The sequence below is a fragment of the Microtus pennsylvanicus genome, chromosome 3 (genome assembly GCF_037038515.1).
Source record: "Microtus pennsylvanicus isolate mMicPen1 chromosome 3, mMicPen1.hap1, whole genome shotgun sequence".
NCBI classification, from domain to species: domain Eukaryota; kingdom Metazoa; phylum Chordata; class Mammalia; order Rodentia; family Cricetidae; genus Microtus; species Microtus pennsylvanicus.
The window spans coordinates 80,978,329-80,995,925 of NC_134581.1; the positions used below are offsets into that span (position 1 = coordinate 80,978,329).

The 17,597-nt window shown below is 40.4% G+C and overlaps 1 protein-coding gene across 2 annotated transcripts; it reads right to left on the reverse strand.

Annotated features, from left to right (window-relative positions):
- Window positions 1-3,221: 3,221 nt before the first annotated feature.
- On the reverse strand, window positions 3,222-5,412 carry Tmem225 (transmembrane protein 225). 2 transcript variants are annotated; one of them, XM_075967823.1, is made up of 4 exons: window positions 5,232-5,412; window positions 4,522-4,668; window positions 4,138-4,272; window positions 3,222-3,439 (listed from the first exon to the last, which is right to left on the reverse strand). In XM_075967823.1, the coding sequence occupies exons 1-4, from the start codon at window positions 5,410-5,412 to the stop codon at window positions 3,222-3,224; spliced, it is 681 nt and encodes a 226-aa protein (XP_075823938.1). The 2 variants fall into 2 exon arrangements, with proteins under 2 accessions (XP_075823938.1, XP_075823939.1); XM_075967824.1 differs by lacking the exon at window positions 4,138-4,272.
- Between the last annotated feature and the right edge of the window lie 12,185 nt (window positions 5,413-17,597).

A 17,597-nucleotide genomic window follows, 5' to 3' on the forward strand; every position in this document is an offset into this window, starting at 1 on the left:
TCTTTGAGCTATTTCTTTGTGTCTTCTTTAAACTTTTCAACTTCTTTTTTAATTAATTAATTAAAAAGAAAACAAGCAATCTTTTTTCATTTTACATACCAATCTCAGCTCGCACTCCCCCCACTTCCCTCCACTGAACCCTCCACCCTCACCTCTGGTCCTCTCCCCAGAGAGGGTAAGGCACACTGCTTTTGGGAAGGTCTGAGGCCCTCTGTACTATATCTAGGCTGAGCAAGGTATCCATCCAAAGAGGATAGGTTCCAAAAAAGCCAGTACAAGCAGCAGGGACAAATCCTGGTGCCACCGCCAGTGGCCCTGCAGTGTGCCACAGCCATACAACTGTCAACCACATTCAGCGGGACTAGTTTGTTCCTATGCTGGGTCCTTCCCTGTTTTACTAGAGTTGGTGAGCTCCCATTACCTCAGATAAACTGTTTTAGTATATGCCCCCAACATGGTCTTGATCTCTTTGATCATATTCTCACTCCTTCCACTCTTCAGCTGACTGGACTAGGGAGCTCAGTCCAGTGCTCTGAAGCAGATCTCCACCTCTGTTTCTGTCAGTTGCTCGATGACGATTCTATGGTGATCAAGTTTATTACTGTTCTTTTAAATTTTGTGTGCTGTAGTTCATCTACGTATTTCTAATTGGCAAAAATTCCTACAGGACTTGTATATTTTGGAGGGGAGATACTACCTTGAACGTTAATATTGTTTGTGTTTTGCGATGAGATCTGGACATGTGGACTTCATTATTTCTTTGTCTGATATGGACAGAACAGGTTCTGGCTGTAGGAAGATACTTGGTTGGGTTGGGTTTAGACACTGGAATGAAGTCAGGTGGACAGAAAGAACTAAAGTGGGGTGCAGAGTATGCATCCTGGTCCAAACCTGGAATGTGCAGACAGATCTGGCTGAGTGGAGAGGTTGGATGTGCAATGGGAGGGCCCCATGGGTTGTGAAGCAGGCATGGGTGACCAGACTAGGCTGAATATTGGATATGGGGTCTGGGTTGGATCTGGGGACTTGGGAATATCACGTGAAAGAGAAAGTAAGGTAGATTCATTGGGCCAGACCTTAGAGAAGTATGTGAAGGATCTGGCTAGATGGAGGGGTTTTATATGGTGTCTCTTTTAGGTTTTTGAACTGCACAGTACATTAAAGCTTTTCGCAGACCATTTACTGTACAATAGTACCCTAAACTTCTCTTATCTAACTGTAACTTGGTATCCGTTGATCATCTACTTCATGGTTGTGTTACCTCCATATTTGGCCTCTGGACCTTTCTAGACTCAAGTTCTATGAGGTTGACTTTTTTATATCCCATGTATGAGTGGTAGTGTGGTACATTCCCTTCGGTGCCTTCCTATAGTTCACATAAGTATCTCTAATTCTATTCAGTTTTTAGAAAGTTTCTTAGTTTTGTGTTTTGCTATTTCATTGGTCAGTTTTTTCAATCCAGTGGAGTGGTTATGAATGTGGCCCTGAAAGTAAAACTGTACCAACTGATTTCACCCTATTCGCACCAAGCTGGCAAATATTGCTATCTTTGGTTGTTTTCCAATGATGTATCTTCAGCAGCCAAAGATAGGTGTGATGTCTTGCATTTGCTTAAAAGACCTAGTTTACACCTAAAACAATTAAGATATTAAATAATAAAAGAAATGAAAACTGCTGCTAGAAAATCACTTTCTAGATAGTAAGGCTGGGATTTGACCTCAAAGAGCAATTGTGTGGACTTGAAGATGAAGATATCCCTAGTTCATAAATCGATCATCTTAAGTAGTAGAGGACCGATCACAAAATGACATCAAAGAACAGGCATTGGAAACAAAACCATCCAGTCAAAGAACATTGCGTCAAGTTAGGTAAGATAAACAGTAGAAGGTGACAATGAGTGGTGCTCAGAGACGGAAGCAACTTGTTTCACACACACCTATAGAGAGCCACTGTCTTACGTACTGTTGATAGCCCACTTTCCAAAGGGCTGGAGAAGATATGAAAACACAAGGCTTGAGATCTATTTGAGAAACCCTGTAAGAACTAGTTGGGTAACAGTGGGGGCTGGGGTGGAAAGGATGCTTAGTCATTAGTTGAGGCCACAGCTGTAGCACTGTGGAGCACAAGGACAAACACATCAATGTTTTCTCCACAAGATTTCTCAAGAACTTTGTTTAAAGAATGTACGTAAATATGTATCATAAATACACATACATATGTATATATATATATGATATACCACTCAAATTATTCTTGTATATCTAGAAACTACTTGGTTTATAAGTAACTTACTAATTCGCTGTGTGAGATTTGCCAAATAGTCTCAAATATGTTAAGCTTGATACAAACATTGATGTTAATAATGATTAATGGGCGGAAAACAGCCCCAAATCTTAGAACATTCTGTATCTTCATAAGCATAACGTGTACCTATTGTTTCCCGGATAAAGCTTTCCTTGAATACAGATGAAGCATCTTTAGGGAAGTTCACTTTGTGTTACCTGCTCACTTTAACAGGCAACACTGCCGTCATTGACCTATTACGTGATGTTGCCGCATTGCTATAGGAAAACTAGAGCCTGTTTTCCAGAGGTGACAAACTTCTTGTTTTTTCTCCTGGTCCTGTCCTAGCTTACGTTTGGCACTGTGTCCTACACCTTTACAATTTCTCTAAACACTTGGAAGGCTAGATAGACATCATTTATCTGGAGGCATTGAAGTAGAAATGAAAACATGACGTAAAATCACTAGCAAGCTATCCTGAAAAGTGTTTTCTTATGGTAAACAAAAATGAGATTACAAAATTGTCTAGATGAATATCAGTTTGAATTAAAAAAAATCTTCCAGTAGTGGAAGAAATAAGAAAGAATGGAATATTTAAATTTTATAAAGTGTTTATAATATTGCTTTGTCTTTCCATCATATGTTTAAAATATTACAAGTGAAACAAGAAGTATTCTATACTGTTATAGAGTTAACAGTGCATCCAATATTGTTTATTTAAAGTGTATTAATAACAAATATAGAGGGAATTGGTTATCAGGTCAAGATTAAAAAAGTGACATTTTCTAAATCTTTTCATTGACCTCAATGTATTCATACATACATATTCAGAATGTCATACACATATGCAATGATTGGGTACACATGTATACACACACGCACACACACACACACACAGCCACTTCCATAGCAATGGGCAAAAGGTCGATATTGTTAAGTCATAGAGCCCAGGTTACACGACGCGTTTGGACATGTGGCTTGTTCGAGCTGCCATCCTTTGAGATGGTGGAGTGCACATGGACAATGCTCCGAGGCATTATGGTGCGCTCTGGAAGGGAAATAACTTGGATTGAATTTCCATTCAGCTTTTTGCCACTACCTTCTCTGTTCAGTAAGCAGGCACATCTATTTGAGGATTGTATGAAACAGAAGATACCTGGAGACAGAGAAATAAGGAAGCAGGATTAGTGCACTGTACAGAGGTATGGGACCACTTTGTTCCAAATCCTGAGAAGACTCTGACCATTGGCCTAGTGAATACTTCCCAACTACTCTTTGGAGTCATCCTGGAAGAATGCATAAGTCAGAGGAAGTGGAATAATCCACAGTATCTTCAGAGGGTTCATTCTCAATGAAGAGATGCTTATACATTGGTTCTTTGGGGGAGATGCAATTTTTATGAAATTTGAAAGACTTCCCAGGAGAAGGGGAAGAGGACCTCTTGGATCTTGTGGGTCCCTCTTGGATCAGTTTTGATGCTGGCTCTCTTGTAACTGCTTTGGCACCACACTGTTTTTCTTGGCTCCCTGGTCCTCTCTAAGATAATAACCTTGTCCTCAGCCACTGCTCTTGGTGGTGACTTTCATGGTTTGTCTCTGCCTTAAAGTTGTGAAGGTACTAAAAACACTAAAAAGGAGATGATGAGAGGTGCTTTTGGAGACAAAGATGGCTTACCCTGTCCAATTTCAGCTTTCTGCTTCTAAGAACTGTTTGGTTAGTCCAGGTAATTTTTTCACCTTTTAAAGCATGGGGTTTGGCATCTTCTCCTCGATCTTTTATTTTCATTACTTCATACTTCTCTCTGTGTGGATCGAATGATTCCCATCTCTCTTCTAGGCCCCTGAGGATACTCACCACAGGTAAGAAATAGTGCAGTGGCTAAGTAGACAGTGAAAGTGATCCGTTTGACTTTGTAACTAACGAAGTATACATCTTGACCTTTATTTAGCTTGTGATAATACGTAGAGACTGCATAGAACAAAAGGCAACCTAGTGTTCAAATGAAAGAATTTTTTCTCAATAAGTTTCTTTAAACTTATTAGTCATGTCTTCACCCCCCATTCACCTTACTTCCCAAACTGTCCCTTCCAGCACAGCTTTTCCTTAGAGTGATCATAGTTAGTGATAGATACAATTCAGAAATCAAATAGTTGGAAAGGCTACCTATTTAAAGATTACAGGTGGGAACCCCCAAGCCCATTGCAATTTCCATTCAAACCAGTGAAGCTAGGAAATTACCTGTGAAGAAATTCATGAAGCCAATAATGAGGTGCACACACTTATTTTGAGAGATCATAGAGGTGTACTGAAGACCGAAGACCAAGTTAAGATAGATGGCTATGTTGAGACTCATCATCATCATGCTTTTGATTATCCCCAGGCTACCTGTTGAAAAGCAGAGGCTGTACTAAGAGGAATGTATTACTTCCAGACTTGCTTCCACAATGGTCTAGGTCAATCTTTCATGAGGATCTAAAAAACTCAGATTGCAAAAGGAAGAAAAAAATAAAGAGGCAGTGTACTTGAGACAACTGAGAGATCTCTAAGAAACTTAGTGTCTTTTAAAGATTTTTTTTTTTATAACTCATAGGTTTTTAAGTACCTTACTCCATGCATCCTCTCCTAGGGATGCTGAAACCCATTTGCCTTTTGGTCAGCCATTTTTGTCATACCCCTCATGTCTAGTTGTGCTGATTACCTTCCTGCTACTTCCCAGGCTTATCAAAAGTCCAGGCTTATCAAAAGACAGCGAGATCCTAAAATTTTCTCTCAAAATCTAAATGGTGAAATTTTAGAGTTTTCTTTCATTATGTTGTATATGTGAAGGGCTTATTGTTGTCTGAGAAAGTTGCTTCCAGGAATAATGAGTAAGTTGAGTAGATGATGAGAGTCAAGGGAACCATGGGAATTTCCTCTCCACCCACCACTTTTCATAGTACAGTTCTGACCTTCAGGCCAATAAGCAGGACAGCAACCCAGCCATGGACTGTGGGTAGTCTTTTCCTTTCTCAGTTTGGGAATTAATTCCACCCAGTTTTCCACGACAATGCCCGTTACCAACATGAATATGGCCCCACAGGAGAAGACTATGTTGACATTCTGGATACTTTTGTTTTGGAGATGGATCATTGTGGATAAAAATTTCTACCCGAGACTACCACCAATGTTTCACATGTCTTTTCTTTGATGAGTTAGAAGATGAAGGATGGAGTCTGAATGTTCACTGACTGCAGAGGTGTTGCCAGAGAAATCGGTAGAGGCAGAAGCTGAAGTAACCTGGAGAGCAGAAAAAATAACTTCCTGTTTTTACCATTCATACATAAAGGGCAGACTGTTGTCAGAGCAACAAACTGCCATGGAATCCTCTGTCTGTTGGTTTGACCCTTGACCTTGGGCCATAAAGCATTGGAGCAACAAAGCTATACAACAGTTCTTTGAGAGAGCTATAATGTGGCAAAGTCTTATACCATAGAAAAAGATATCAGAAACAGACTCTAAAGACTTTTGACAGGCATAACTGAAGAAGTTCCCTATTGCAGTGAGAACGATGTGTACTGAGGTGAGTTGACACTGGGTGAAGTCTGTGAAGAGAAGAATCCTCAGGTCTGCTGGATAAGAGCTCAGTTAATTGGCACCATAAAAGGGAATGCCCATCATAAATTTTGGATGTGTTGTAGAAACTCAGGTATTCAATGTGGTTTCTCGAAGAAGATTATTTAATTAGGTTTCTACGGAAAGTAAACATCTGAAACACAAAGAAAAAATGTTCTTGTACACTGGGGTCATTTCAGTCCATTCTCTTCCATAAGGCATAGGAATAATTTCTTGTCAGAACTGCCTTTGTAACTTTCAGAGAAAAGACATTGAGAAGTCCTCGAAGAGAAAGCCATGGTTTGCACTAGGTTTTAGATCCAGAGGGCTGTTTTAAAACTCCTTAAACACCTTTTACTGGGAACTAAGAAAACTGTCTCCAAATACTTTTCTATTTCTCCCATTTTTTCTTTTATTAAAAGTATTCTTTTCTCATACACTTTATCCTGTTTATAGTTTCCCTGCCTCTACTTCTCCCAGTTACTCCTTCTCCCATCCATTAGAAAAGAACAGGCCTCTAAGAGATAACAATCAAACATATCAAAATACAATAAAATGAAGCAAAAATTATCATATCAAAATTAGACATGGCAACCTAGCAGGAGGAAATGAGTCCTACGAGCAGGTACAAGATTCAATGACCTACTTGTTCTCACAGTCGGGAATCCCATAAAAATAATAAGTTAATATCCGTAATATAAATGCTGTGAACCTGGTACGGACCCATGTAGGCTTACCCACACAACACCCCCTCTTTTTTTATTTCAGCACAGGATCCTTTATTTGGGTCAAAAGGACTTCTTTAATTGCTTCAAATACATTGATCTTTCCCAGATCTGGTTCTATATCATTTGATATTAATGTATTTCCCTTAAAGTTTTAATTTTGAAAAGATCATGCTCAAAAATAGATTGTCTTTCAAGTAAGGCTTTATGGTTTGTTGACAGCAGTTTCTGTCCTGCCCGGTCCCTTAGCTATTGAGTTCCAAAGAAATACACAGAGGACTACATTAATTATAAATTACTTAGCATAGTAGCTCAGGCTTTCTTATTAACTAATTCTTTTTATTGATTTTTTTATTATTATTAAAAATTTCCACATCCGCCATTCCTCCCATTTCCTTCCCCCTCTCTCTAGACCCCCTCCCCCAACATCCCCTCCCCCTCCCTCTCCAGTCCAAAGATCAGTCAGGGTTCCCTGCCCTGTGGTAAGTCCAAGGTCCTCCCCCCTCCATCCAGGTCTAGGAAGGTGAGCATCCAAACAGACTAGGCTCCCACAAAGCCAGTACATGCAGTAGGATCAAAACCCAGTGCCATTGTCCTTGGCTTCTCAGTCAGCCCTCCTTGTCCTGCATGTTCAGAGAGTCCGGTTTGATCACATGCTTTATCAGACCCAGTTCAGCTAGCCTTGGTAAGCTATCATTAGATCAGCCCCACTGCCTCAGTGGGTGGGTTCACCCCTCGCGGTCCTGGCTTCCTTGCTCATGTTCTCCCTCCTTCTGCTCCTCATTTGGACCTTGGGAGCTCAGTTTAGTGCTCTAATGTGGGTCTCTGTCTCTAGCTTCATCCATCGCCAGATGAAGGGTCTATGGTGATATGCAAGATATTCATCAGTATGGCTATAGGATAGGGCCATTTCAGGCGCCCTCTCCTCAGCTGCCCAAGGATCTAGCTGGAGACATCTCCATGGACACCTGGGAACACCTCTAGAGTCCAGCCTCTTGCCAACCCTAAAATGGTTCCCTAAATTAGGATATATACTTCCCTCTTCCCATATCCACCCTTCCTCCATCCCAACCCTCACATTCCCCCAAGCTCTCCCAATCCTCCCCTTCTCACTTTTTCCACCCCATCTCCCCTTACCCTCACCCCACCCCCAAGTCTCCAGTTTGGATAAAGGTTTGTCAATCTTGTTGACTTTCTCAAAGAAACAGCTCTTTGTTTCATTGGTTCTTGGATTATTTTCCGTGTTCCTATTTTGTTGATTTACTCCCTCAGTTTGATTATTTCCAGTCTTCTACTCCTCCTGGGTAAATCTGCTTCTTTTTTTCTAGAGCTTTCAGCTGTGCTGTTAGGTCTCCAATGTGAGCTTTCTCCATTTTCTTATGTGGGCACTTAGAGCTATGAACTTTCTTCTTAGCACCTCTTTCATAGTGTCCCATAGGTTTGGGTATGTTGTGTCTTTATTTTCATTGAATTTAAGGAAGACTTTAATTTCTTTCTTTATTTCTTCCCTGGCCCAGGGGTGGTTCAGTAGTTGACTGTTCAGCTTGCATAAATTTGTAGGCTTTCTGGGGTTAGAATTATTGTTGAGTTCTAACTTTATTCCATGGTGATCCGATAAGACACAAGTGGTTACTAATATTTTTTTGTATCTGTGAAAGCTTGCTTTGTTACTGAGTATGTGGTCAATTTTTGAGAAGGTTCCATGAGATGCTGAGAAGGTATATTCTTTCCTATTTGTGTGGAATGTTCTATAGATGTCTGTTAAGTCCATTTGATTCATTACCTCCATTAATTCTCTTATTTCTCTATTAGGTTTCTGTCTGATTGACCTGTCCATTGGTGAGAGAGGAGTGTTGAAATCTCCTACTATTAGTGTGTGAGGTTTGATGTCTGCCTTGAGTTCTAGTAATGTTTCTTTTGCATAAGTGGGTGCTTTTATATTAGGGACATAGATATTCAGGATTGAGACTTCCTCCTGATGAATTGTTCCTGTTATGAGTATAAAATGTCCATCTCCATTTCTTCTGATTGATTTTAGTTTGAAGTCAATTTTGTTAGAAATTAGTATAGCCACACCTGATTGTTTCTTTGGTCCATTTGATTGAAAAACCTTTTTTCCAACCCTTTACTCTGAGTGGATGTCTGTCTTTGTGGTTGAGGTGTGTTTCTTGTAAACAGCAGAATGTTGGATCCTGATTTCATATCCAATCTCTTAGCCTGTTCCTTTTTATAGGTGAATTGAGCCCATTGATATTAAGTGATATTAATTACCAGTGGTTGTTAACTCCGGTTTTTTTTTTTTTTTTGCAGTAGAGTTTGTGTGTTTCGCTTCTTTGAGTTGTGCTGGTGAAAGGTCGCTAGATGTCTGAGTTATGGTGAGCATTGTTGCATTCCTTGGTTTGTGATTTTCCTTCTATTACTTTCTGTAAGGCTTGATTTGTGGCTACCTATTGTTTAAATTTGTTTATATCCTGGAATATTTTTTTTTCTCCATTGACAATGAATGAAAGTTCGGCTGGTTATAGCAGTCTGGGCTTGCATCCTTGGTCTCTTAGTTTTGCAGCACATCTATCCAAGTGTAAGTCTGATAGGTTTACCTTTATAAGTTACTTGACCTTTTTCCTTTGAAGCTCTTAATATTCTTTCTTTATTCTGTATGTTTTGTGTTTTGATTATTATATGGTGAGGGGATGGTTTTTGTTTGATCCAGTCTATTCAGTGTTCTGTATGCTTCTTGAACCTTCATAGGTACATCCTTCTTCAGGTTGGGAAAGTTTTCTTCTATAATTTTATTAAGTATATTTTCTGGGCCATTGAGCTGTAATTCTTCTCCTTCTTCTACTCCTTTTATTCTTAGGTTTGGTCTTTTTATTGTGTCCCAGATTTCCTGGATGTTTTGTGATGAGAATTGTTGGATTTGCTGTTTTCTTTGATCAGTGTGTTTATTTTCTCTATGGTGTCTTCAGCATCTGAGAATTTTTTCTATCTCTTGTATTCTGTTTGTTCTGCTTGTCTGTCATCTCTGTTTGTTTACTTAGATTTTCCATATCCAGCTGTGTTTTCTTCATTGCCTCCATTTCAGTTTTCAAGTCTTGAACTCTTTCCATTATCTGTTTGATTGTTTTTTCTTGGTTTCCTAGGGTATCTTTTACGAATTTACTCAATTCTTCATACTTTTTGTTATTCTCATCCATTTCTTTAAGGGAGTTTTCCACATCCTGTTTAAGGGACTCTATCGCTTTCATAATGTCAAGTTTTTCTGCTTCTTCTGGATTAGGGTATTCAAGTCTTCCTGTTGTATGTTCACTGGGTTCTGGTGTTACAATGTTGTTTTTCAGATTGTTGGAAAAATTCTTGTATTGGTGCCTGCCCATCTCTTCCTTCAAATATACTCCGATGGATCTTCTGGTAAGGATCAGGGCCCCTTGCTGGCCAGGGACCTCGCAGACAAAAGGCCTTGCTTCCTATTTGCAGGCTTAGTGAAACCAGGCACAGGACACTTGGAGGTCAAAGGACCCTGCAGACAAAAGGGCGAACTTGGGGGGGGGTTGTGCGGAGCCAAGAAGCCCCTGCAGCAAGAGCTAGAGGTGTCATGCACTCCCCTCCCTCTGGCTGGGCAGGTGCACCCTCACCCCTCTGGGTGGGTAGCCTCAGTGCAGGAACAGGAGCTGCACTCCTGGGTCAAGGACCTCGCAGACAGTAGGGCAGGCTTGGGGGTGGGGGCAAGATGTGTGGAGCAAAGAAGACCCTGCAGCAGGAGCTGAAGGGGCCCAGTGCTCCTTCCCTGGTTGTTCCACCCAACCCCGGGATGGCACCTATTCACTGGTCTGAAAGGTTGTCCTCAGCACAGGGACAGAACTCTTGGAGGTCGAAGGACCCTGCAGAAAAAAGGGCAAACTTGGGGGGAGAGGGGAGGGTTGTGCGGAGCCAAGAAGCCCCTGCCTTAACTAATTTTTACATCTTAAATTCACCCATAATTCTTGTCTATGTTAACCACATGACTTGGTAACTTTTATTAGTGAGGCATTATAATCTTGTTTCCTGTGTCTGGGTGACAACTGTAAACAAGCCTTTCCTCTTCCCAGAATTCTCCTGTTTTGGTCGCCCTGCCTATACTTCCTGCCTAACTACTAGCCAATCAGCATTTTATTAAACCAGTACAACTGCCAAATCTTTAAAAGGTACAAGACAATTGTCCCACAGCACTACCCATTTTCTTCTAAACAAAAACTCTGAATCTAATTTCCTTTGTTTAGCTTTCTTCCTGACCATTGTCCATAACAACTTGTAACCAACAATCTAAACAAAGATAAACATTCATAATCCATTTTTTTTTGGGAAATGTGAGCATAGTGTTTCAGGCTACTTCCTGCTAATTGGGGGCACTGATAATCTTATGAGGACCTAAAGAAAATTGAGGATCATGGTCAAGTCCTGACTGGAATACTCTGTGAGGCTTGATCATCTCAGCCAACAGTTTGAGACTTTTCTGAATATTGAACTCAGACAAAACTCCAACAGGGGTCCTCTGAAATGTTGGATCATCTGGGTCATCTGCTTCTATCAGAGATGTTTCAGGGGGTCTTCCTTGATCGAACCTGATTTTTCTTTCTTTTTTAATTAATTTTTATTGAGTTCTACAGTTTTCTCTCCTCTACTCCCTGCCTCTCTCCTTCTCCCTTCAACCCTTCCCCAAGGTCCCTGTGCTCCCAATTTATTCAGGAAATCTTGTCTTTTTCTACTTTCTACTTCCCATGTCGATTAGTGTAACATGAGTGGTCCTGTTTGTCTGTTGGGGTTTTTGTCCTGCCTAGTACTCCACAACTGTTTATCCCCAAATAAAATCACATATAGATCTCCATAAATTATAAGCTGATTGGCCCATTAGCTCTAGCCTCTCACTGGCTAACTCTCACATCTTGATTAACCCATTTTTCTGATCTATGTTAGCTATGTGGCTCAGTACCTTTTTCAGTGGTGCAGATCACATCCTGCTGCTTCAGTTGTCTGGGCAGGAGTGGGAGGAATCAACTTCCTCCTTCCCAGAATTCTCCCGTTTTCATTATATCATTTCTACTTCCTGTCTGGTTCTCCCACCTATATTTCCTGCCTGGCCAATCAGCATTTATTATAACATGATTGACACAATACAGACAATTCTCCCACACCACTTCCCCCTCTTTAAAAAAAAAAACAAAGGAAAATATCCATAGTCCATTTTTTTGGGGAATGTGGGCATAGTATTTTAGGCTACTTCCAGCTGTTTGGGGGCACTGATAATCCTACGGGAACCTAAAGAAAATTTAGAGTTATCATCAAGTCCTGACTGGAATATTCTGTGAGTCTTGATCATCTCAGGCAGCAGTCTTGAACCTGTTCTGGATGAAGAACTCAGATATCTGGGCCATCTATTCCTGCCAGAGATTTCTCAGGTGGTCTTCCTTGATCAAAGCTGATTTTTCTGAACTCTGAATAAATCCACAGCCTCTCATTTTCTGTGGAAACAAAAGCAAAATCTCTTCTCCAAAGTAACATACCTTTTGACTTCAATTTTGAAGCCAAGGTATTTTCAAAATACCTATCTTGGATTAATTTAACAGAATTTATAAGCAAATATCTTTTAGCAACTGTTGCTTGTAGTAATAAGGAGCGGCAGCGGGGCTGAGTCCCCAAACACCCCAGCCGCCTGCCTGCCCTGCTCGGCTAGCTTATGCCCCGAAATAATTACAGGGAAACTGTATTCTTTTAAACACTGCTTTGGCCCATTCCTATCTAGCCTCTTCTAGGCTAATTCTCACATATTAATTTTGCCCATTTCTAATCATCTGTGTAGCGCCCCTAGGTGCGCTTACCGGGAAGATTCTAGCCTAAGTCCATCCTGGGTCGGAGCTTCATAGCGTGCGTCTTCCCTGGAGCAGGTAGCATGGCATCTGCTCCCGAGAGGAGAGCTGTCGGGTCTGACCTCACTTCCTCTTCCTCCCGGCATTCTGTTCTGTTTACTCCTCCCACCTATCTCCTAACCAATGAGAGCCAAGCAGCTTCTTTTATTTTAACCAATGACCTTCCTCCATCATTTCCCCTTTTTCGGTTTAAACAAAAAAAGGCTTTAACTTTAACATAGCAAAATTACATATAACAAAACAGTTATCAAGTAAAAGTTACATCAGAAACATTTATACATATAACAAAATTGACTGTAAATCTCTATCAATAAAGCAAAATCTATACTAATGCAAATTATTCATGTCTATATCATATCCCCCTTTAAATGTAAAAACGTTTTATAAACCATATTTGGGAACATGGGCGCAGTTTTTTCTCTCCAAACTGCTTCCTGCTGAATGGGGGCGTCGTTAATTAGGTCTTTCATGGTATAACCTGTGTGCCAGGGTCATCTCAGTTGGCAGTTGAGCGAAGCAATTTTCTGAAGATGTTCACAGCAACCCTTCAGGAGGACGTGGTCTATCATACCAAATCGGAATTGAAGAAATGAACAGGGTCTCATCCTCTGTGAAAACAAAATAAGAAACTCCTTTCCAAAGCATCATGTCCTTAAACCCAAATTCTGAAATCATACCCTCATGATATCCGTTCTGGTTCCACTTGGCAGCCCATATAATGAAATGTCTCTCTGTACTTAGCTCCTTCACAGTCAAAAATTTTAAAGAAAACACAATGTACATAATCCAGACTCTCTGTGAATTTTCCATCTTTACGCGGCTTATTTTTATTTATATCTATAACTATCTGTACTCTGTCTCTTTAAAGACTTTACTTTTACTTTTTTCTTTTTAAACCATTAACTTTATTCTCTATATTCTTTTTCTTTTTTTCTCTCTCCCAAGCCTACGTACATTCATCCAACAGTGTGACTCATTTAGTGGTCTGAATCTGTCCTATTGTGAATCTGCAATTTTTTACTATCCAGGAGCACTTTTGAATTGCGCCTTTAAATCACTAGGCGCTTAAGAATCTCAGCTGTGACATTTCTAGGTTAACTTTTTGCTTTTTGAGCATATATCTTTGACCTGTAGACCAGGCTGTCTTTGAACTCTCAGAGATCCGCCTGTCTCTGCCTCCCAGGCATTGGGATTAAAGGTATTTGCTACTACAACTTGAACTCACAGAGATCTGTTCGTCTCTGCCTTCTAGGCACTGGGATTAAAGGCGTGTGCTACCACACCTTGAAGTCACAGAGGTCTATCTCCCTCTGCCTCCCAAGTGTTGGGATTAAAGGTGTGTACACACAACAACTGTCTTCCTTTTCTTTTTTACTTTAAGAACTTTAACTTTTAGCTTGCATATATTTTTAACACACTTTAAACCATTCAGAAATTTTCTCTGTCTTTGAATCTCTCTTTACTATATATCTCTCTTTTTCTGACCACATGAGTCTTTAATTTACCAAGCAATATCAGTAGGACTAAAGCCGTGGCTTTGACGGCTGGATCCTTAGCTTCCCAGCCGCATGGCTGAAGTACTGGCCGTAGCCATGTTTATAGCAACAACTGGCGTTTCAAGGTCCCTGCCAGCCAGCGAGCTACAACAGACAACACTCAAGTCCTCTCTTGGTAGCTGGCCCTCCTGCCTCAAACAGTCAGAGTTTGCCCTGGCAGGATGGCCCAGAAAGCCGGCATTTTTAAACAGCGCGGCTTTTTTCCTGCTACGGCTGAAAACCGAAAAGCATGCGTTCAGCTTTTCGTCAACACCGTTTAAGTGTTTCATGGCAGGACCTCTTAATGAGCTGCAGGCTTTGCAGCTAAAGCTGAGTCAGGAAGCCTCTCTTAGATGAGGCGCTTGCTTGCCTCTAGCAAGCAGAGTAGACCCAAGAAATTGCCATAAGAAACATGCTTTACTCTATTCTTTTCCAAGCTTTCTCAGGCTTTCTGTGGACTCAGTTAGCCACACATCTGGGCGTCATTTGTTGTAATATGGAGAGGCGGCGGGGCTGGGTCCCCAATACCCCAGCCGCCTGCCCGGCTAGCTTTTGCCCCGAAATAATTACATGGACACTGTATTCTTTTAATCACTGCTTGGCCCTCTAGCTCTAGCCCTTACTGGCTAATTCTGATATACCGATCAACCCATCTCTAATAATCTGTGAGCACCGGTCTTACCGGGAAGATTCTAGTTCAGAGCTTCATCGCATGTGTCTGCCCAGGAGCCTGGAGCATGGCGTCTCTCCTGAGGTGTCTGCTCCGGAGAGCAGAGCTGTGGAGTCTGAGCTCACTTCCTCTTCCTCCCGGCATTCTGCTCTGTTTACTCCACCCACCTAAGGGTGGGCCTATCCAATGGGCCTAGCAGTTTCTTTATTGCTTAGCCAATGAAATCAACAGATTGATATATGACACTCCCACATCAGTTGCTCCTTCCTCAGCTTCAAACAATTTAAAGAGAGCACAATAGCATACAGTATCAAGATTCTATGCATATTTTCCATTTTGTGCAGCTTTACTTTAACCTCTATTTCTTTTATTTTTACTTTTACTTTTTGAGACAGGTTCTCTGTATATCTTTGTCCTGGAATTCCCTCTGTAAACCAGGCTATCCTTCAACTCACAGAGATCTATCTGTCTCTGCCTCCCAGGCTTGCTTCTTTCTTTCTTTCTTTCTTTCTAGTACTTTAATCTTTAGCCTATATATATCTTTAACACACTGTAAACCATTTAGAGGTTTTCTTACTCTTTGAATCTTTCTTTACTGTATATCTCTCTTTTTCTGACCACATGGGTCTTTAATTTGCTAAGGAATATGGAGAAGTTTTTTGCCACAACTCTATGGCATTGTAAGGTCCTTGTCAGGAAGCAAGCTGCAATAGTCTGTCCATAAACAACAGTCAAAAACTCCTACGTCATTTTCTTGCCAGGAAGCAAGATGCAACAATGTATCCATAGCTCAGTAGTCCAGAGTGCGTGCTTGAAAGAGTCAGAGTTTTCCCTAGCAGGAAGGCTCAGAAATCCTGCATTTTAAAACAGTGCAGGTTTTTTTCCTGCTACAACTGAAAACTGAAATGCTTTACTCTAGTCTTTACCAAGCTTTTTAGGCTTTATGTGGATGTAGTTATCCATGTGGATGCCATTTTGTATCATGAGGGCCACGTTGGGCGCCATTCTGTAACATGGATGGTTCTGTTTGTTTGTTGGGGTTTTTGTCCCACTCAGTACCCCACAACTGTTTATCCCCAAAGAAAATCACACATAGATCTCCATAAATTATAAGCTGATTGGCCCATTAGCTCTAGCCTCTCACTGGCTAACTCTCACATCTTGATTAACCCATTTTTTTGATCTATGTTAGCCATATGTCTCACTACCTTTTTGCAGTGGGACAGATCACATTCTAATGCTTTTGGTTGTCTGGGCAGGAGTGGGAGAAATCAACTTCCTCCTTCCCAGAATTCTCCTGTTTTCATTACATCATTTCTACTTCCAGTCTGGTTTTCCTGCCTATACTTTCTGCCTGGCCAATCAGCGTTTATTTATAACATGATTGACAGAATACAGACAATTCTCCTGCACCAGATTAGATCTATGTAAGTTTCTCTTAGTGTCCTCATTGCTATCTAAGTTCTCTGGAATTCTGGTTTGTAGGCTGGTTTTCTTTGCTTTATGTTTAAAAACCACTTATGAGCGAGTACATGTGATAATTGTCTTTCTGGGTCTGAGTTACCTCACTCAATATGTTTCTTTCCCAAATTCATCTATTTGCCCACATATTTCAAGATGTCATTATTTTTTCTGTTGTGTAGTACTCCATTGTGTAAATGTACCACATTTTCCTATCCATTCTTCAACTGAGGGGCCTCTAGGTTGTTTTCAGATTTTGGCTGTTATGAATAATGCTGCTGTGAACATAACTGAACAAATGTTCTTGTGATATGATTGATATGATTGAGCATCCTTTGGGTATACGCCTAAGAGTGGTATTGCTGGATCTTGAGGTAAATTGATTCCTAATTTTCTCAGAAATCATCATTCTGATTTCCTAAGTGGATGAAGAAGTTTGCACTCCCACAAGCAATGTGGTAGTGTTTCCCTTACTCCACAATCTCTCCAGAAGAAGTTGTCATCAATTTTTTTTTTATCTTGGCCATCCTGAGAGGTATAAGATGCTATCTCAGAGTTGTTTTGATTTGATTTCTCTGATGGCTAAGGATGTTGAACATTTCCTTAAGTGTCTTTTGGCTATTTGAGATTATTCTATTGAGAGTTCTCTGTTTAGGGCTATACCCCAATTTTTTTTATTGGATTTTTTTTGGGTATTTAACTTATTGAGTTTTTTTTTTGCATATTTTGGGGATTACTCTTCTGTCAGATGTGGACTTGGTGAAGATTTTTTTCCCATTCTGTATGCTGCCATTTCGTTTTGTTGACCATGTCCTTTGTTTTACAGAAGCTTCTCAGTTTCAGGAAATCCCACTTATTATTACTCTCAGTGTCTGTGCTACTGGTGTTTTATTTAGGAAGAGGTGTCCCATGCCAGTACATTTGAGGCAACTTCCCACATTCTCTTCTCTGTGGTCCAGTGTGGTTGGTTTTATGATGCAGTCTTAGATCCATTTGAACTTGAGTTTTGTGCATGGGGATAGATATTGATCTATTTGCATTCTTCTACATGTCGACATCCAGTATGTCAGCACCATTTGTTGAATATGCTTTCTTTTTTCCATTTTATGATTTTAGCTTCTAATTTTAGTTTGAAGTCCTTTTTGTTAGATATTAAGATAGCTATAGCAGCTTGTTTCTTAGGTCCCTTTAGCTGGAAAATCTTTACATGACCCTTTACTCTGAAGTAATGTCTGTCTTTGTAGTTGCAGTGTATTTCTTGTATGCAGTAGAAGGATGGGTAATACTTTTGTATATAGTCTGTTAGCCTGTGTCTTTTTATAGGTGAGTTGAGTCCATTGATATTAAGGGATACTAATGACCAGTGATTTCTAGTTTCTGTTATTTTTGTTTTTGTTGGTGGTGGTCGTTTTATGTGTGTGTTTCTCTTCTT

Coding starts and splice junctions, on each gene's coding strand:
- Tmem225 (XM_075967823.1), bottom strand. CDS start 5,412: ATGATCCATCTCCAAAACAAAAGTATCCAGAATGTCAACATAGTCTTC. Junction 4,273..4,521: donor CTTCATGAATTTCTTCACAG/GTAATTTCCTAG, acceptor TTTGAACACTAG/GTTGCCTTTTGTTCTATGCA. Junction 3,440..4,137: donor TGCACTATTTCTTACCTGTG/GTGAGTATCCTC, acceptor CTCTGTCTCCAG/GTATCTTCTGTTTCATACAA.